This window comes from Oncorhynchus masou, chromosome 20, assembly GCF_036934945.1.
Source record: "Oncorhynchus masou masou isolate Uvic2021 chromosome 20, UVic_Omas_1.1, whole genome shotgun sequence".
NCBI classification, from domain to species: Eukaryota; Metazoa; Chordata; class Actinopteri; order Salmoniformes; family Salmonidae; genus Oncorhynchus; species Oncorhynchus masou.
The window spans coordinates 1869383-1891663 of NC_088231.1; the positions used below are offsets into that span (position 1 = coordinate 1869383).

General features: G+C 42.5%; 1 protein-coding gene across 1 annotated transcript in view; it reads left to right on the forward strand.

Annotated features, from left to right (window-relative positions):
• Positions 1-13930, forward strand: part of tmem131l (transmembrane 131 like) — an 83059-nt gene extending 69129 nt beyond the window's left edge. The window contains 9 exon segments of the mRNA XM_064926004.1: positions 20-186; positions 1376-1582; positions 5756-5834; positions 6199-6251; positions 6254-6301; positions 6640-6772; positions 10358-10434; positions 10555-10694; positions 13394-13930. Coding sequence (XP_064782076.1) covers positions 20-186; positions 1376-1582; positions 5756-5834; positions 6199-6251; positions 6254-6301; positions 6640-6772; positions 10358-10434; positions 10555-10694; positions 13394-13702 — 1213 coding nt within the window. The 3' untranslated portion in view covers positions 13703-13930.
• The last annotated feature ends 8351 nt before the right edge of the window (positions 13931-22281 follow it).

Below are 22281 nucleotides of genomic sequence, written 5' to 3' on the forward strand. Positions count from 1 at the left end.
GTCTTCGCTGTTCCCACAGGCTACCTGAACACAGTGTGGTTGTGACGTCGGTGCAGGAGAGGGAACCGGAGTGGAGAACGGGAGAACAACAACAGAATATGAACGGAACCCGCACTCGGAACCGCTGCTCCACAGGAAAAGCAGACGCACCGAAGCCCAGCCCCGACAGCCCCCTCAAACAGAACGGTGGGTACATGTACATACATACACACCAGGGTTTCCGTTCGGAAAATGTGGTGGGGGGGGACATTTGACCGAAAACCTTTTTTTATTGACCCGACATTTGAGAAATGACATTTCCTCAGCGAAGATAAGTAACCAACCACAGAATCACTAGCCTGTCAATCTACTATCCCCCACAGTAGAAAGGTTTACCTATTCTATTGGACACCTTGCCTAGAAATGAATTCCAAACAGACTCTGGGACAGTTGTGGGAGGATAGATCCCTAATTCATACAACCAGTAGGCTACATAACAATGTGTGATGCAACAGATCACAACGTTTAGCTTAAATTGTTGATCAACTAGTATTTCTACACGTTATAAGCGCGGCGGGGCTACGCAAGGCGGCGGGGCTACGCAAGGCGGGGGCAACAAGGCGGGGGCAACGCAAGGCGGGGCAACGCAAGGCGGGGGCAACGCAAGGCGGCGGGGCTACGCAAGGCGGCGGGGCTACGCAAGGCGGCGGGGCTACGCGCGGATGTTTGTTCCATAATGCATTTCGCCGGAGAACACTTGTCACTTCACATGCGGTTTCATATTTTATAGGCCAAAAGCCAGCTAGCGGATAACGGAAACACTGACCAACACAGACACACATTCAAAAAGCTGGGACATCTATGGTTACACCCCTCAACCACTCGATAACCTGTGTGGCTATCGCTGTCAGTTTGTGGCTAACTTGACTGAAGTTCAACCCTACCCCTCACCTAAACCAATCATGTTAAAAGCCCTCTGCTGTGTCTGTGATGCTCTGGACATCTCTAAGCAGACTTACACCTGACTGACCAAGTATCTGCCGCAGTGCCTTTTCATTTTCAACACATTGCCATGGAAGACACTCCAGTACATATCCGGTTTTGTCACATTTTCAGAAACACCGGAATTCCCAATTAAATGTGATGGCTAACTGACTGAGTGAAAGTTAATAGATTGACATTTTATATTCAATATTGGACAGTCCTCAGCGTCTCTTTCTCTACACTTTATTTCAACAGCTGGAGACAAAAGGGAAGCTGGGCAAGAGGGAGGACTCTAGGAAGGGTGGATATGGGGCATTGAAGGGATTGAGCCAGTGTATTTGACTGGAGTGTTACAGCTAGGCCACGGGCTTTACTCAGTCCTCAACATCTCTCGCCCTCCTTCCTGTTCTAGGCGTGTGTCTGGTGCGGCCACGGCGGAAGTGCGCAGAGCGGCGCGTGGCGTGCGAGTCGGGCTCAGACTCGGGCAGCTCATCGGGCAGCGTGCGGGCCAGCCGCGGCAGCTGGGGCAGCTGGAGCTCTGCCAGCAGCATTGAGGGAGACAAGGACCCCAGCACTCCGCACCACCGCCCACACCACTGCGCTACCTCAGCCAGGAAAAGTATGGACCCACTACTGCAGTAAACCCACTCACACACACACACACACACTCTGCCATATACAACGTACGCACACAAGCACACTTTTATCTAGACACTATACAAAACATTAGGAACACCTGCTCTTTCCATGACTGACTGACCAGGTGAATCCAGGTGAAAGCTATGATCACTTATTGATGTCACTTGTTAAATCCACTTCAATCAGTGTAGATGAAGGGGAGGAGATGCGTAAAAGATGGATTCTCAAGCTTTGAGACAATTGAGACATTGATGGTGTATGTGTTCCATTCAGAGGGTGACTGGGCAAGACAAAAGATTTAAGTGCCTTTAACGGCGTATGGTAGTAGGTGCTAGGCGCACTGATTTGTGTCAAGAACTGCAACGCTGCTGGGTTTTTCACCCGTGTGTGTATCAAGAATGGTCCACCACTCAAACGACATCCAACTGTGGGAAGTATTGGAGTCAACATGACCCAGCGCCCCTGTGGAACGCTTTCGACACCTTGTCGAGTCCATGGCCCGACGAATTGAGGTCGTTCTGAGGGTAAAGGGAGGTTCGACTTAATATTAGGGAGGTGTTCCTAATGTTTTGTACACTCGGTGTATACACACTCCCCTATCTCGCTACTGCAGCGACCACTGCACTGCTCTTATCAGGAAACGTGCCCATAGAGCACGGCTCTCCAGCCCTGTTCCAGGAGAGCTACCGTCCTGTAGGTTTTCACCTTAACCCTAGTCTAGCGCCCCGGTTAGTTAATAGCAATGGGCCAGCGCTCCTAACCACTAGGCTAGCCAGCGCTCCTAACCACTAGGCTAGCCAGCGCTCCTAACCACTAGGCTAGCTGCCGCCCCACCGGGGTTGGAGCGTGAACCTACAGGAAGGTAGCTCTACAGGAACAGGGTCACAGATTGACTTCAGGGAATGTGTTTTTGTCCCTGGTCCCTAGATATTGCTCCTTTTACTATTCCCAATAGTTCTCTCTCTCTTTCCTCTGTTCTGCTGTCTTTCGTCAGCATAGCCATGTGTCTCCATTCCATCCCACACAGGTGCTTCTCATCAAAATGTCCTCCTTTCACCCCAGAATAGTAGGTCCGGACCTAGGTTCTGGAACTCTGAGGGCTGAGGGGGTTGGAAGTGGGACTGGGGACTCTACAGAGCACCATGGTGCTGGGTTAGGTTAGGTCCTTTGGCTCTGAGGGACTTTGTCTATCTCGGCTAGGGCTGAGATTCCCAAATTCCCCATCTCTGAATCCACCTCAGTGTACACCTCATCAGACATGGAAATGTTGCATCTGTCTTTCACCTCACCTGTTCTGTCTCTCTCTCTTTCTGTCTGCCGCTCTGTCTGCCGCTCTCGCTCTGTCTATCGCTCTGTCTGCCGCTCTCGCTCTGTCTATCGCTCTGTCTGCCGCTCTGTCTGTCTGTCGCTCTGTCTGCCGCTCTCGCTCTGTCTGCCGCTCTGTCTGCCGCTCTCGCTCTGTCTGCCGCTCTGTCTGCCGCTCTGTCTGCCGCTCTGTCTGCCGCTCTGTCTGCCGCTCTCGCTCTGTCTGCCGCTCTGTCTGCCGCTCTCGCTCTGTCTGCCGCTCTGTCTGCCGCTCTCGCTCTGTCTGCCGCTCTGTCTGCCGCTCTCGCTCTGTCTGCCGCTCTCGCTCTGTCTCGCTCTGTCTGCCGCTCTGTCTGCCGCTCTCGCTCTGTCTGCCGCTCTGTCTGCCGCTCTGTCTGCCGCTCTGTCTGCCGCTCTGTCTGCCGCTCTGTCTGCCGCTCTGGCTCTGTCTGCCGCTCTGGCTCTAGCGCTCTGTCTCTAGCGCTCTGTCAATTCAATTCAAGGGACTTTATTGGTATGGGAAACGTGTAAACATTGCCAAACCAAGTGAGGTAGATAATATACAAAAGTGAAATAATTTTTATATTAACAGTAAACATTACACGTACAGAAGTTTCAAAACAATAAAGACATTACGAATGTCATATATATACACAGTGTTGTAACAATATACAAATGTTTAGAGTACGCAAGGGAAAATAAATAAGCATAAATATGGGTTGTATTTACAGTGGTGTTTGTTCTTCACTGGTTGCCCTTTTCTTGTGGCAACAGGTCACAAATCTTGTTGTTGTGAGGATTGGGATTTCACCCAGTAGATATGGGAGTTTATCAAAATTGGATTTGGTTTTGAATTCTTTGTGGATCTGTGTAATCTGAGGGAAATATGTCTCTATGGTCATCCATTTGGCAGGAGGTTAGTAAGTGCAGTTCAGTTTCCACCTCATTTTGTAGGCAGTGTGCACATAGGCAGACATGACTCTCAAGAGAAGACAGGCTATGGCAGCTTTTCTCAATAGCAAGGCTATGCTCACTGAGTCTGTACATAGTCAAATCTTTCCTTAAGTTTGGGTCAGTTACAGTGGTCAGGTATTCTGCCACTGTGTACTCTGTGTTTAGGGCTAAATAGCATTCTAGTTTGCTTTGTTTTTTTGTAAATTCTTTCCAATGAGTCAAGTAATTTTCTTTCTGTTTTCTCATGATTTGGTTGGGTCTAATAGTGCTGCTCTGTGGGGTGTGTTTGTGAACAGAGCCACAGGACCAGCTTGCTTAGGGGACTCTTCTCCAGGTTCATCTCTCTGTAGGCGATGGCTTTTTTATGGAAGGTTTGGGAATTGCTTCCTTTTAGGTTATTGTAGAATTTAACAGCTCTTTTCTGGATTTTGATAATTAGTGGGTATCGGCCTAATTCTGCTCTGCATGCATTATTTGGTGTTCTACGTTGTACACGAAGGATATTTTTGCAGAATTCTGCATGCAGAGTCTCAATTTGGTGTTTGTCCCATTTTTTTGTCCCAAGTCTTGGTTGGTGAGCGGACCCCAGACCTCATAACCATAAAGGGCAATGGGCTCTATGACTGATTCAAGTGTTTTTAGCCAGATCCTAATTAGTATGCTGAATTTTATGTTCCCTTTGATGGCATAGAATGCCCTTCTTGCCTTGTCTCTCAGATCGTTCACAGCTTTGTGGAAGTTACCTGTGGCGCTGATGTTTAGGCCGAGGTATGTATTGTTATTTGTGTGCTCTCGGGCAATGGTTTGTGGTCCTGGCGACTGGACCTTTTTTGGAACACTTATTTTGGTTTTTACTGAGATTTACTGGCACGGCCCAAGTCTGGCAGAATCTGTGCAGAATATCTAGGTGCTGCTGTAGGCCCTCCTTGGTTGGAGGGGTGGAAAATCCACTTCTCATTTAAATCTCTTACTCTGGTGACTCTTTCTCACACTTGCTAGTGCCATTCGTGTTTTCTCATTAACATGAGGACCGCATAAACGTTTATATTGCCCTGTCAAACACACTCTGGTAATGGCTGAAATGGGCCCAATGGAATACATTGTTTTTCCGTTGCCTCGCTAACACTACGTCTGGGATTTAACACACTGTATCGACAGTTGCATCACAAGAAAGACTTCTTATTTTGGTAGGTTTCAATGTATATGCATTTGGGAAAAAAGTAATGATTTAGTTCAAATGTTTCCAAATTAGAGGCGCTGAAATTAAAGGTACCTCTGGAAGATGTATAGTGATAATGTCTGATCTCGCAAACGATGTAAGTATGTATAGATGGGCGTAATCTAGAGCCAAGCATTTGATTTAAAAAAAAAACGCATGGTTATCCTTCTCACGGAACACTTGTTGAATTATGCAAGAGAACGTGACGACCGTAATGAATAACTAATGAGGCTGTCTAGACAGCGCAGGTTGGCCTAGAGACAGAGCATGTTTTCGTCGGTCGTCGCCCTGTTCCACTCCTTTATATAAAAATGTATTAATGAATGCAAATACACCCAGGCAAATGATGCACATAATATTGTTTATTTTATCACAGAGTATTTTTTTTTTTAACCTGGGGGGGAAAGGTGTTTTACAATAAATGTAATACCTGAATTCCCACCCAAATGCCTGAGCTCAGCTCTGCATTTGTCCGTGCCAGTACATTGTTTTATGTGCTATAATTCAGTCAATCTGATTTTGATTTATACCATTCTGGAAAAGTATTGCAGTGTTTTCACACTCTGCCCCTCTCTGGCGCTGATATGGTAGAGAAAAGGATGTATGAACTACCACGTTTTTCATTAGAAAGCATGGTCAGAGTTGTGGTTTGTAGCTGTGTGTCTGTGTCCACAGGGGACTCCATGCAGTACGGCGTCTACCCAGCCGAGAGGGACTGCTACCAGACCATGAACTCCACCTACAAGGCCCAGAGGTACACACACACACACACACATTAACTGATGTAATCACACACAGACGGATAAATACACACATGTAAACAGACACACACACAGCAACCACATAGTTTGGAAGGCGTACTCTTATGGTCATTTAGCAGACTATTTTATTTTAAGCTACTTACAGTTCAACCCACAACTGTAGTGTGGCAAGCACTGCCATACTCTAACCAACTGTACCGCTCTTACTGTTTCAAGAAGTGTACTATCATTCTAAAAGTCCTTAATGACAAAAACCCTAATGGAGAAGTCAAAGTTCCAATAATAATGATTATTTATTTAAGTGTTTTTCATTACATACACACAATCTCAGTGCTATATCTGTCCCCTGGTGTGCAGCATGAATAACCTGTACAGGAAGGAGCCTTGCCAAAGCCCAACAGAGCCCGCCCCGGTGCCCCCAGCTTCGCTTCTGTAGCAGCCCGCATGGACAGAACCATGGGTGAGTGAAGTGCTCAATCAATAAATGTTGACATACCTGTACATCAGAATCCTTGTGTAAAATCTATTGTCTATTATAAATAGAAAGTTGACCTTAAAAAGGGAAGTGCTGTAAAATCAGCATGTAAGGGTATTGTGTTGTTTGTCATTGCTTGAATGTGTTTCGCAAATTATTGCGACTTCTTCTGTAAATGTTTGGTGTCGTAAATCGGGGATGGCCAATGCTCTTTCTGGACAGCCAAGCACGCAGGCTTTTTCTCCAACCCTACCATAAAGCCTGTGTTACAGCTTTCCCTGTTAGAAACGCACTAACCTAATTGTTTCCCTCTTCTCTCTCAGATGTGGCGGGCCACTATTTGCCTGAGGAGACGTGGTCGGCACCCTCCGTGCCCCTCACCAATGAGTTCAGGTACAACACCTCAGAGGCTGTGCCCTACGTACCTCAAGCCTCAGCACCCGCACCCTTCAACGGGTACGTCACTAAGCCATGACGAAATGTACTAATTGTGTATTTTTGTACAGTCATGTTGTAGCTTAGGAAGCCATTTTGATTGTCTGTCAGGCCATGTCGATCATACAGCTATTTTATACAGTAATCATGTATCTATGAACCAGAGTTTATAGCACCGAGGCGGTGTGCCCTAGTAGGGAGTGCTCACCCTGTACTATTAGCTCAAACAAATAGAACGTTGTCATGTCTACCTACTTCTCATATCCTTCCCAATAAAAACAATCAAGAATGCCAGAAGTGATTAAAAATTGCCCACATTAATATATGTAGCCTAAAAAACAAGGTTCATGAAATCAATAACTTGCTTGTAATAGATGACATTCATATTCTGACCATCTCTAAAACTCACTTAGATAATACATTTGATACAGTGGTAGCAATACATAGTTATAACATCTACAGAAAATACTGAATTGCCAATGGGGTGATGTTACGGTCTGTATTCAGAACCACATTCCTGTAAAGCTTAGAGGTGATTTGAAGTAAAATGGCTACAGGTTCATCTGCCTCACCTAAAACGCATTCTGGGAAGCTGTTATAGACCACCAAGTGCTAACAATCAATATATCTGAAATGCTTGATAATGTATGTGGAATCAACAGAGAGGTGTATTTTCTGGGTGACCTATAGTAGCCATAGCTAGGAAAACCAAATAAGAAGTCATACAATATGTTTTGTAGTGATTCCTATGTTCATTAAAACTTGTTTGGTTGTGAGTGATGTGGTAGAAGGAATGGCAAATCAGTCTGGCTGCACAACCGATTGGCAAACGTACCGGAAATTGAGAAATCATGTGGCTAAATTGAATGAAAAGAAGAAGAAACTATACTATGAAACAAAGATAAATGAATGATAGTAATACGTTTTACAGCACCTTAATTGTAATTTAGGGCAAAAAGACACTCGGCTCTGTCGTTCATTGAATCAGATGGCACATTCATCACAAAACCCACTGATATTGCAATGATTTGTTTTCATCGGCAAGATTAGCAAACTTAAGCATGACATGCCAGCAACAAACGCTGACACTACACATCCAAGTATATCTGACCAAAATATGAAAGCCAAGCATTGTAACTTATTATTTCCGAAAAGTGAGCCCGGAAAAGGTGAAGAAATGGTTGTCCATCAACAATGACAAGCCACCTGGGTCTGACAACTTGGATGGAAAATGACTGAGGATGATAGCGTACAATATTGCCACTCCTGTTTGCTGTTTCTTCAATGTAAGCCAACAAGAAAGTGTGCTTTCAGGCCTGGAGGGAAGCAAAAGTAATTCTGTTACCTAAGTAAAGTCCCCTTTACTTGCTCAAATAGCTGACCAATCAGCCTGTTACGAACCCTTAGTACACTTTTGGGGGGAAATTGTGTTTGATCAGATACAATGCTATTTTACAGTAAACAAATTGACAAGACTTTCAGCACGCTTCTAGGGAAGGACATTCAACAAGCACACCACTTACACACATGACTGATGATTGGCTGAGCGAAATTGATAGCGAAACGATTGTGGGAGTTGTTTTGGGACTTCGGTTCTGCTAGAAAAACACATTTTTTTATGGCTTTACATCCCCTGCTATATTGTTGATAAAGAGTTACGTGTTTAACAGAACAGAGAGTGTTATTTAATGGAAGCCTCTAACATAACAGGTAGAATCAGGAATTCCCCAAGGTAGCAGTCTAGGCCCTTTCACTTTTTTCAATCATTACTAATTGCATGCCACTGGCTTTAAGTAAAGCCAGTGTCTCTATGTATGCGGATGACTCAACACTATACACATCAGCTACTACAGCGATTGAAATGACTGCAACACTTAACAAGAAGTCTGTTTCAGAATGGGAGGCAGGGTAGCCTAGTGGTTAGAGCGTTGGACTAGTAACTGAAAGGTTGCAAGTTCGAATCCCCGAGCTGACAAGGTACAAATCTGTCGTTCTGCCCCTGAACAGGCAGTTAACCCACTGTTCCTAGGTTAACATCATTGAAAATAAGAATTTGTTCTTAACTGACTTGCCTAGAAAAATTTAAAAAATTAAATATTAAAAAAATAAGTTAGTCCTAAATATTTCAAGAACTAATCTGTCGTTCTGCCCATGAACAATGCAGTTAACCCACTGTAAATAAGAATTTGTTCTTAACTGACTTGCCTAGTTAAATAAAGGTAAAATAAAAATCAATAGATAAATTGTAAACTGCCATGGTCAAAACATGTTGATGCAACAGTAGCTAAGATGGGGAGAAGACTGTCCATAATAAAGCACTGCTCTGCCTTAACAGCACTATCAACAAGGCAGGTCATACAGACCCGAGTTTTGTCGCACCTGGACTACTGTCCAGTTGTGTGGTCTGGTGCCACAAAGATTGACTTAGGAACATTGGCTCAGAAGAGGGCAGCACGGCTGGCCTGTACATGTAAACGGAATGCTGACATGAATAATATGCACATCAATCTCTCATGGCCCAAAGTAGAGGAGATATTTACTGCCTCACTACTTGTTTCTGTAAGAAGTATTGGCATGCTGAATGCACCGACCTCTCTGTTTAAACTACTAGTGCACAGCATCGGACATGCATACCGCACAAAACATGCCACCAGACGTCTCTTCACAATCCCCAAGTCAAGAACAGACTATGGCAGGCGCACAGGACTACATAGAACCATGTCTATATGGAACTCTATTCCACGTCAGATAACTGATGCAAGCAGTAGAATTATATATATATATAAAATATATTATTTATATTTATTTATATATATATATTATTTATACATATTGAGATATATATATATATATATATATGATAGATATATATATATATATATATATGATAGATATATATATATCTATATATATATATCTATCATATATATATATCTATATATATATATCTATCATATATATATATATATATATATATATATATATATATATATATATATATATATATGTATATATATATATATAGTATATATATATATATATATATATATATATATATATATATATATATATATATATATATATATATATATATATATATGTATAGATCTATATATATATGTATGATAGATCTATATATCTATAGATCTATATCTATATATATATCTATAGATCTATATCTATATATATATATGATAGATATATCATATATATCATATATATATATATATGTGTGTACACCTACCTACCTACCTTATGGAACAGCGGTGACTGAAGAGACACACGGCATACACGTACTAACACACGCACTCTACACACAGGTACACAGGTACACTGTGTGCTGTAGAGTAGTGGCCTGAGGGCAGACACTTATTAATGTGTTCTGAAAAGTGTTATGAAATGTAATGTCACGCAATATTTTTTGTTGTATGCAACTGTCTTAATTTGCTGGACCCCAGGAATAGTGGCTGTTGCCTTGGTAGCAGCTAATGGGGATCCTTAAATTAAAATGTGTTTTACCTCTGTAATGTGGTCACCTGTCAATTTAGATACAGAAATGTAATTGTGAAATTATGTGTGTTTTTGTTCATTTGTGTTCTCAAACAGCTTCCCTTGGAACAGTGCCAACAGCCAATGTAACAGCCCGTACATGTACTGTGACCAGGGCAACTACGTGTCAGCAGGTAAGGCATCAAATCTACTGTGTTGTGTGTAAAATGTCTTCTACAGGTCTCCCTTGAAAAAGGACTTTTGATCTCAATGGGACAACCACTTACCATTGTGTCCTTACCATCGGTCCGCAGGCAACACCAACTTCCACAACAGTTTCCCATGCCAGCCAGAGAGCCAGACGGTAGCCTACAGCCACCAGCCCAGCTGGAGAGAGGAATGTTCCCAGGAGGCTCCTTCGTCCTGGGATACAGCCGGCTGTGTGGGCAGCAAGGTAAACCTCCGGGACCCCCTAATATCTATCATTACTGTCCCCCTGTCTGCCTCAGTCAATGACCTAGTCCTAACCACTTGGCTTTGTGCCAGGTTTACTAAGCTTCTGCACCAAAGACGAACGGCCTTCATTTACACTTAACATTCTTCTTCTTTTTTTCCCCAAACCTTTATTTTACCCTGTGGAAAAAGCCATGTCAAACGCTTACTAAATCTGTCTCAGTAAAGCTTAGTATTTAATGTTATATATTTATGATATTAATATAAAGTATAAAAGATTGTTTGATATTATTTAAATGGATAATCAATGTGAGTGTTATTGTAACTCATCTGAATCTGTTTTCTGAAATGCCCTTTGACCTCTGTATCCTCTGTTTTTCCCTTTTACTGGTGCTGTCTGTGGTTATCACATTTTAACATCACAATCTAACTGATTTATAAAAATTAAAAAAAGCAAATGGAGCTTAGAAAATAGGAACTGCAACCTCTGCGGTTTGATTGGGAATCTAGGGAGTGAGGCTTTGTCTGCTTCTCTTGCGTGGACAACTTCCACTTTTCATAAACTACCATGGTTCTGTCCTCAGCATGGGTCAATACAATGTGGATCATAGTCTTTCGGTTAGGCTTTATTTTAGAGAGCATTTGTTTACCTGTTATTTAGACCAAAACAATGACACTGACTGCTTGATGACATTGATGATACCTTTCTTTTCCTAATTCTTGGTAAAAGTCACATAAGTGAAATGTATTGTATTGAATTATTTTTTAACAAGAACCAGAAAGTGAACACCAACATACTAGTGGTGACAGGCCTGTAAAATGAAGCTTTTATGCTTGTATTTATCAAGATCCCGACCACCTCCATTATGTCTTGTGTGCAATGTTCCCTCAAATTTTTGTTGGGCACTGAGCAAATTTCTGGTTTGATGAGTGCAAACTTGAATGTTGTGAAAATTCGGTGCATGTTTACTGTGAAGACTGAGGCTGTACCTGCTTTAAGATACAGTTTTAACAGTGGCCAAGTATGCTACTGTGGCTATTTGATCGTAATGTAGGCCTAACAAAAACAATGGAAAAAATGCATCCCATAACATTTTAACATGGAAATAGCAGTTATATTATTCAGCCTACAGTAGCAGCCAATGTGTTGCATTCAATATGTAGGTCTACATTCCAAAAGAAAACGTGCTGGGCTTCACATTAACCTGTTTATCCACATGTCCTTCAGACAAGGAGGTGACTAAAAATGTTGTTTGATGTAAGAAACCGTTAAAAAATGTAAGAAACCAGAAACCATTTCACAAATAAAATGCATTATTATAGAGAATCAGACAAATTATGCTACCCTCTGCCTATTGGCCACTTAGGCTTGAATAAGCTATCTCAAATACAACACTGCCCCTTTAAGACAAAAAAAAGCTCTTTACCTAACTTGCTTTTCAAAAATGTATAAGTTTTGTGCTCTTGAAGGAAGCAATCACTCCCCTATTGCTGACTACAAATTATCTATAACTGGGCTAATAACTCACTTACTAGCAAATGATATGAACAAAATGTTTACATGCAGCTCTCGCTTTGATCTCAAAACAAGCGCATCTACTTATGGCCGCTCATGCTGTGAACACAGTCCAGTTCATAGTAAATTGCACAGATCCATATATGGCAATGGTCTATTTACATATAGGCCTACTGCAGCCCTGATTGTTTTTGCCGCACCAGTCTGTGTAGAGTACGGGTGGAGTTTTACCTTTATTTAACCAGGCAAGTCAGTTAAGAACAAATTCTTATTTTCAATGACGGCCTGGGAACAGTGGGTTAACTGCCTGTTCAGGGGCAGAATGCGTTCTGTGTACAACGAAATCTCTTGCATAGTTTTGGTATGTTGCATAGAAAGTGGCTAATATTGTGTTGATTCGATCACAATTGCAACAGTATAGGGAAATGTTGATAGTGTGAAGTGAACTCTGGAACAATGGTCACCAACCTTTTCAAAATGCAAGCTAAGATCTACCGCTCAGATTTTTTTTTCTCAACATTAACAACTTAAGCATATGCAACAATAACCAATATAAAACAGTACCGTGGCAATGAGGTTTGTGCAGTAAACTATAGGCCCAATAAGTTATGACTGAATATTGGCTTTGCTTAAATTGGCCTGCCAATGCGCTGTTGTTCGGGCCGTTTTTTCAAATTTGAAATATGAGATAGGCTATACAATCACACCGGTAATAGATTTGTTGTTGTATTTTTTTATTTGACCTTTATTTAACTAGGCAAGTCAGTTAAGAAAAAAATCTTATTTACAATGACGGGCTCGGAACAGTGGGTTAACTGCCTTGTTCAGGGGCAGAACGTGTGAAGCACAGCTGAGTGTGAGCATACATTTTTTTTAAATATATTACTGGGCTGATGGTACCTGCATCTGATGGGCTTGTTCAGCGGAGGGAGAGAGCATCAGACTGAGGGTCCGCCTCTCAACCTCATTCCGCTCTCCCTTTCCTCCACTGACACGGTCTTCCAGATAATGGACGAAACCCAAGTTGCAACACATAATTTCCTTGATATTAAAAAACTTTACTTTTAGATGTTTTGCCCTCACTGAAGTATCCTGCAACATTTAATATTATAATTTTTGTTGTTAAATAAATGGTGGCATATCTTTTCTCAACCATGTTTTTTTTTCACTCTGTTCCCCCTTAGCCATATTTCCCCGGCACCAGGAGCCTGTCCCCCATGTCCAGTCTGTTCGGTTCCATCTGGACCCCCCAGAGTGAGCCGTACCAAAGCCACTTCCAACCCGAGCGCTCAGCCCCCATGTCCCCCGTCTGCCCCATCACCCCGCCTCACGCCCCCTTCAACCGGGAGCCCGGGGGCATGTGCCGCCCCAAGCAGTACTCCAGCTTCAACCCTTTCGGCCCCCACATGAACCTGGACATTTGGAACTCCTCATCCAACCGCAGCTCAAACTCGCAGCTGTCCAACGACTCGGGCTACTGTGGTGACATTTAATAAAAACCTGGCATAACCGACGACAACAAACAAAAACGATGCTATTAAAGAAAGGAACAAGAAATGAATGTGCTTTTATCGATAATGGGGGAAAAAATGTGAATATTCCTTTACTTTTATGTTATTTTTTTCTTTCAAACGTTCAATGTTGTGAAAGGTTAAGCATTTGTTGTATATTTTTCTAGATGTTTTGATCATAGAAAATTAAAACATTTAAAAAGTTTTGTACTTGATGTCTTGTTTTCTTTGTCCCCCATGCTACAACTATTTAGCAGTAGCAGATGGACCATATAAGCTTTGCCATACATCAAAATCACTTTCATACAGCAGTTGAAATCACTTCTAATTATAACCAGAAAATGACACAGAATTCAAATGTACAACAGGTGATGGCCTAATCATATACAGTGAAACAGATCAAAACAAGAAATCAATCAATTCAAATCACTGTGCACAATTGATGTCAATCAATTAAAAGTAACTTTATAAAAGTGTAATTTTTAAGAGTCTAGGATGTGGATATTCGTTGATCTTTGAACACAAATTGAACTATACAGAACAAAAATATAAATACAACATGCAACAATTTCAACTATTTTACTCCGTTGCAGTTCATATAATGAAATCAGTCAATTTAAATAAATTCCTTAGGCCCTAATCTATGGATTTCACATACCTGGGCAGGGGCGCAGCCATGGGTGTGGTTGGGAGTGCATTGGCCCACCCATTTGGGAGCCAAGTCCACCGTCTGGCTGGGGCTGGCTCCCAAATCTGAATTAGTTTTTCCCCACGAAAGGGCTTCATTACAGACAGAAATACTCCTCAGTTTCATCAGCTGTCCCGCTGGCTGGTCACAGACGATGTGGAGGCCTTTTATCGTCCCCACCACAAGGTGCACCTGTGTAAGGATCATGCTGTCTAATTAGCTTCTTGATAACCCATCCACCTGACAGGTGGGGCATGTCTTGGCAAAGGACAAAATGCTCACTAACAGGGATGTGAACAAATTTGTGCAATTTTTTGGGGGGAAAAAGCTTTTTGTGCGGCTGGACCATTTCTGGGATCTTATTTCAGCTCTTGACACATGGGACCAACACTTTACATGTTGTGTTTATACACTGCTCAAAAATATAAAGGGAACACTAAAATAACACATTCTAGATCTGAATGAAACAAATATTCTTATGAAATACTTTTTTCTTTACATAGTTGAATGTGCTGACAACAAAATCACACACAAATTATCAATGGAAATCGAATTTATCAACCCATGGAGGTCTGGATTTGGAGTGAAAACCACACTATAGGCTGATCCAACTTTGATGTAATGTCCTTAAAACAAGTCAAAATGAGGCTCAGTAGTATTGTGTGGCGTCCACGTGCCTGTATGACCTCCCTACAACGCCTGGGCATGCTCCTGATGTGGTGACGGATGGTCCCCTGAGGGATCTCCTCCCAGACCTCGACTAAAGCATCCGCCAACTCCTGGACAGTCTGTGGTGCAACGTGGCGTTGGTGGATGGAGCGAGACATGATGTCCCAGATGTGCTCAATTGGATTCAGGTCTGGGGAACGGGCGGGCCAGTCCATAGCATCAATGCCTTCCTATTGCAGGAACTGCTGACACACTCCAGTCACATGAGGTCTAGCATTGTCTTGCATTAGGAGGAACCCAGGGCCAACCGCACCAGCATATGGTCTCACAAGGGGTCTGATGATCTCATCTCGGGAACCTAATGGCAGTCAGGCTACCTCTGGCGAGCACATGGAAATGCCACCCCTCACCATGACTGACCCACTGCCAAACTGGTCATGCTGGAGGATGTTGTCACGTGCTCAGTGTGAACCTGCTTTCTTCTGTGAAGAGCACAGGGCGCCAGTGGCAAATTTGCCAATCTTGGTGTTCTCTGGCAAATGCCAAACGTCCTGCACGGTGTTGGGCTGTAAGCACAACCCCCACCTGTGGACGTCGGGCCCTCATACCACCCTCATGGAGTCTGTTTCTGACCGTTTGAGCAGACACATGCACATTTGTAGCCTGCTGGGGGTCATTTTGCAGGGCTCTGGCAGTGCTTCTCCTGCTCCTCCTTGCACAAAGGCAGAGGTAGCGGTCCTGCTGCTGGGTTGTTGCCCTCCTACGGCCTCCTCCACATCTGATGTACTGGCCTGTCTCCTGGTAGCGCCTCCATGCTCTGGACACTATGCTGACAGACACAGCAAACCTTCTTGCCACAGCTCGCATTGATGTTAACATCCTGGATGAGCTGCACTACCTGAGCCACTTGTGTGGGTTGTAGACTCCGTCTCATGCTACCACTAGAGTGAAAGCACCGCCAGCATTCAAAAGTGACCAAAACATCAGCCATGAAGCATAGGAACTGAGAAGTGGTCTGTGGTTGCCACCTGCAGTACCGCTCCTTTATTGGGGGTGTCTTGCTAATTGCCTATAATTTCCACGTGTTGTCTATTCCATTTGCACAACAGCATGTGAAATTTATTGTTGATCAGTGTTGCTTCCTGAGTGGACAGTTTGATTTCACAGAAGTGTGATTGACTTGGAGTTACATTGTTGTTTAAGTGTTCCCTTTATTTTTTTGAGCAGTGTATTTTTGTTCAGTATAAATCAGAAATAGCACCAGTCCCCACTCTGGCTTCACTTCCTCTTTTGACTCAATGGACTGGTCCATAAATACTGTTTGACAGAGAAAGGGGAAATACTATGCTCACTATTTGACATCGTTTGCCTGGCTACCAAAACTCCTTGCTACGGCAAACGCTACGCCACAGACATTAGTTTCTTCTCTGCAATGAGTCTGGATCTGAGTGCCTCCCCAACGATTTCTTGGAACGCAAACACATTCTAACCGTTCTGATTGGTCCCAGAAACCAATGGCATCATGGCACATAAGGTGAATCACAAATGCTGTTTAGCCTACATTTTATTTAGCCGGATATAGTAAATTGCTTGCAGGAACAGAGGCTCCAAGGGGATTAGGGACAGTCAGATTATCACAGAACAGTAAGGGGGACCCGGAACACATTTTAGAATACTGACCACACTTATGTTAGTTTAAATCAAGTTATTTAACACATGGAACCCAGTGGTTTATTTTTGCACTACATTTCTCAAGTTCTAATCATTTAAAATCATTGTTCTAGTTGTAAATATACTGTGGCCAGTTTATTAGGTACACCACCCCGTTCTGGAAATGGTTCACTCCTTCAGACGGTTAGTCATGTGCCAGCGGCTTGCTATATAAAGCAGGCTGACCGACATCGAGGTATTCAGATACTGTTCAATTGGGAAAAACTAGTGACCTAAGTGACTTTGAGCGTGGTATGATCGTTAGTGCCAGGCAGGCCAGGTCCAATGTCTGAGAAACGTCCTGGACTTTATACGTATGACAGTGGCTAGGCTTTACCGAGAATGGTGCGACAACCAAAAAACATAGTGAGTGGCAGTCCTGTGGACGAAAACCGCTCGTTGATGAGCGGTCGAAGGAGAATGGAAAGAAGCGTGCAAGCGAACAGGCGGTCCACGAACCGGTAAATAACGGCGCAGTACAACAGTGGTGTGCAGAACGGCATCGCAGGGTGTACAACTCGTCAGTCCTTGTCACGGATGGGCTATTGCAGCAGACGATCACACCGGGTTCTACTCCGATCAGCTAAAAACAAGAAGAAAAAACGCCATCACCAACTGGGCAATTGAGTGGAAAAACGTTGCCTGGTCTGATGAATCCCGCTTCCTGTTGAGTCAGGATTTGGAGTAAATGGCGTGAGGCCATGGCCACATTCTGCCTGGTGTCAATGGTACAGGCTGGTGGTGTAATGGGGTGGGGAATGTTTTTTCCTGGCAAACTTTAGGTGCCTTGATTAAAAAACATTGCAATGTGTACATGCCCTTAAGAATTCCAGCTGTTCTGGAGACAAAGGGGGTCCGACCCGGTACTAGATGGGTGTACCTAAAAAACTGGCCACCGAGTGTATAGCTAGCTGTATATTATATCTTACAACCTTGTTATTTTAATCTAAAAAAGTGGTTACACTTTTATAAATAAACCATTTTAAATCCTTATTTTCATGTCTTTGAATTTGAGTGGTTACATTTCTCCAGCCCCATCTGTCAGCAACAGACACAGGGATGGGAAGAAAGCTTTCTTGAGCAATCTTGAGGAGCAGTTCCTCTGTCCAGTGTCTGTGTTATTTTGCCCACCTTAATATTTTATGTTTATTGGCCAGTCTGAGATATGGATTTTTCTTTGCAACTCTGCCTAGAAGGCCAGCATCCTGAAGTCGCCTCTTCACTGTTGACGTTGAGACTGGTGTTTTGCAGGTACTATTTAATGAAGCTGCCAGTTGAGGACTTGTGAGGTGTCTGTTTCTCAAACTAGACACTCAAATGTACTTGTCCTCTTGCTCAGTTGTGCACCGGGGCCTCCCACTCTTTCTATTCTGGTTAAGGCCAGATTGCACTGTTCTGTGAAGGGAGTAGTACACAGCATTGTACAACATGTTCAGTTTCTTGGCAATGTCTCGTATGGAATAGCCTTCATTTCTCAGAACAAGAATAGACTGACGAGTTTCAGAAGAAAGTGCTTTGTTTTTGGCCATTTTGAGCCTGTAATCGAACCTACAAATTCTGATACTCCAGATACTCAAGTAGTCTAAAGAAGGCCAGTTTTATTGTTTCTTTAATCAGGACAATAGTTTTCAGCTGAGCTAACATAATTGCAAAAGGGGTTTCTAATGATCAATTAGACTTTTAAAATTATCAACTTGGATTAGCTAACACAATGTGCCAATGGAACACAGGAGTGATGGTTGCTGTTAATGGGCCTCTGCACGCCTATGTAGATATTCCATTTTTTTTTTTAATGTTTCCAGCTACAATAGTAATTTACAGCATTAACAATGTCTACAATGTATTTCTGATTTGATGTTATTTTAATGGACGAAAAAATGCTTTTCTTTCAAAAACAAGGACATTTCTAAGGACCCCAATCTTTTGAACGGTAGTGTATATTTACCTTCTTTATTATTTTCCCCCTAACCCTACCAAATCAAATCAAACTTTGTCACATGCGCCTTACAAGCCCTTAACCAACAATGCAGTTCAAGAAGAGTTAAGAAAATATTGACCAAATAAACTAAAGTAAAAAAATAATAAAAAGTAACACAATAACATAACAACGAGGCTATATACAGGGGGTGCCGGTACCGAGTCAGTGTGCGTGGGTACAGGTTAGAGGCAATTTGTACTTATAGGTAAGGGTGAAGTGACTATGCATAGATAAACAGCGAGTAGCAGCAGTGTACAAAACAAATGGGAGGGGGGTTAATGTAATAGTCTGGTGGCAATTTGATTAATTGTTCCGCAGTCTTAAGGCTTGGGGGTAGAAGCTGTTCACGAGCCTTTTGATCCTCGACTTGGTGCTCCGGTACCACTTGCCGTGCGGTAGCAGAGAAAACAGTCTTTGACTTGGGTGACTGGAGTCTCTGACAATTTTATGGGCTTTCCTCTGACTCCGCCTATTATATAGGTCCTGGATGGCAGGAAGCTTGGCCCTAGTGATGTACTGGGCCGTTCGCACTACCCTCTGTAGCGCCTTACGGTCAGATGTCGAGCAGTTGCCATACCAGGCAGTGATGCAACCGGTCTCGATGGTGTAGCTGAAGAACTTTTTGAGGATCTGGGGGACCCATGCCAAATCTTTTCAGTCTCCTGAGGGGGAAAAGGTTTTGTCGTGCCCTCTTCACGACTGTCTTGGTGTGTTTGGACCATGGTAGATCGTTGGTGATGTGGACATCAAGGAACTTGAAACTCTCGACCCGCTCCACTACTACAGCCCTGCTGACGTTTCCAGTAGTCAGCTCCTTTGTATTGCTCACTCTGAGGGAGAGATTGTTGTCCTGGCACCACACTGCCAGTTCTCTGACCTCCTCCCTTTCGGCTGTCCTCCCCATCCCTCCCCTAATTGGAGAAGACTAATGGACAACAATACATAGGCTTTGACTTCCTGCTGATACACACTATATACATTTTATGGACACATTAGTCATCTTGTTTTGTTCTTTTTAGTCCCACCCTTCAGCGCTCCCCTCACCCCTCCCATCTATTTCTGAACACCATCCAGTTTTGATTTCTATTTGCCATATATTTTTAAACTGTGCTGTTTCATAAATGTTCTTAACTTTTCTATTCTCACAGTTTCTACAGATAGTAAATAAAGCAAACATTTTTGGCTGGGACTTATTTTATTATATTGATCAATTGAATATGACTTGTTAAATCGCCCAGCAGTGGTATTTGCAGAGTTGGTTCCAGGAAAATGTTGCAGTTCTTCAACCATTCCTGAACATGCTTCATCTGGGCAGTACCAAAGAAGTGATCTAATGATTGTCTCTTTGCAGCAGAATCTGCAGAACTGGGATGTTTGTATTCCCCATATATATACTGTTGGAAGTTTACATACACCTGAGCCAAATACATTTCAACAATTCTTTTCACAATTCCTTACATTTAATCCTAATAAAGATTCCCTGTCTTAGGTCAGTTAGGACCACCACTTTATTTTAAGAATATGAAATGTCAGAAAAGTAGTTGAGAGAATTATTTATTTCAGCTTTTATTTATTTTATCACATTCCCAGTGGGTCTGTTTACATACACTCAATTAGTATTTGGTAGCATTGCCTTTAAATTGTTTAACTTGGGTCAAACATTTTGGGTAGCCTTCCACAAGCTTCCCACAATAAGATGGGTGAATTTTGTCCCATCCCTCCCGACAGCTGGTGTAACTGAGTCAGCCTCCATGCTCGCCTCCATGCTCGCGCACACTTTTTCAATTCTGCTCACACATTTTCTATAGAATTGAGGTCAGGGCTTTGTGATGGCCACTCCAATACCTTGACTTTGTTGTCCTTAAGCTATTTTGACACAACTTTGGAAGTATGCTTGGGGTCATTGTCCATTTGGAAGACCCATTTGCGACCAAGCATTAACTTCTTGACTGATGTCTTGAGACATAATTTTCCGTCCTCATGATGCCATCTATTTTGTAAAGTGCAACAATCCCTCCTGCAACAAAGCACCCCCACAACATGATGCTGCCACCCCCGTGTTTCAGAGTTGGGATGGTGTTCTTCGGCTTGCAAGCATCCCCCATTTTCCTCCATGGTTGGGCATTCTGGCCAAACAGTTTTATTTGTCATCAGACCAGAGGACATTTATCCAAAAAGCACAATCTTTGTCCCCATGTGCAGTTGCAAACCGTAGTCTGGCTTTTTTATGGCGGTTTTGGCGCAGTGGCTTCTTCCTTGCTGAGCAGCCTTTCAGGTTATGTCGATATAGGACTTGTTTTACTGTGGATATAGATACTTTTGTACCTGTTTCCTTCAGCATCTTCACAAGGTCCTTTGCTGTTGTTCTGGGATTGATCTGCATTTTTCACACCAAAGTACGTTCATCTCTAGGAGACAAAACACGTCTACTTCCTGAGCGGTATGATGGCTGCATGGTCCCATGGTGTTTATACTTGCGTACTATTGTTTGTACAGATTATCGTAGTACCTTCAGGCGTTTGGAAATTGCTCCCAAGGATCAACCAGGCTTGTGGAGGTCTACAATTGTTTTTCTGAGGTCTTGGCTGATTTCTTTTGATTTTCACATGATGTCAAGCAAAGAGGCACTGAGTTTTAAGGTGGGCCTTGATATACATCCACAGGTACACCTCCAATTGACTCAAATTATGTCAATTAGCCTATCAGAAGCTTCTAAAGCCATTACATAATTTTCTGGAATTTTCCAAGCTGTTTAAAGGCACAGTCAATTTAGTGTATGTGAACTTCTGATCCACTGGAATTATGATACAGTGAATTATAAGTGAAATAATCTATCTTAACAATTATTGGAAAAATAACTTATGTCATGCACAAAGTAGATATCCTAACCGACTTGCCAAAACTATAGTTTGTTAACAAGAAATTTGTGGAGTAGTTGAAAAACGAGTTTTAATGACACCAACCTAAGTGTATGTAAACTTCCAACTTCAACTGTATATATAAACATTCTACTGGTTGCAAGAATTTGGTATAATTTAAATAGAAAAACTTGTAAATTTTGAATCCAGCGTCATATTGTGTATCAGTTCCTAAACCATGTACCATTGCATCGGTACATCAAAAATGTCTACCCAACTACAATATTTTGCTACCTGTATGGCACAGCTGTCAATGTTTGGGTCCTGAAATGAAATGATTTATAATTTTCTTTAACCTGTTTTGGTCTTTAATGCAGAGGGCTGACAGACAAGTTCCTTTCCTTCTTCTCCCTCATCCAATTGCCTCTTCCACTTTTACTGAAATTCTGCAATTAGTTTGTTGTAATTTTGGATAGAGCAGACATTTCAATAGTTTTGTTAGCTGCTTGTGTGACAACTCCACCAGTCCTAAGTATGATATAATTTACAAATATTATACTGTAAAAAAAATACAAATCCTGTTTTTTAAAATCATTTAGTATATTTGAGTTTAACCATAATATGTATTGTACTATTTGCTCTGTCTTTTCTTGGTGGA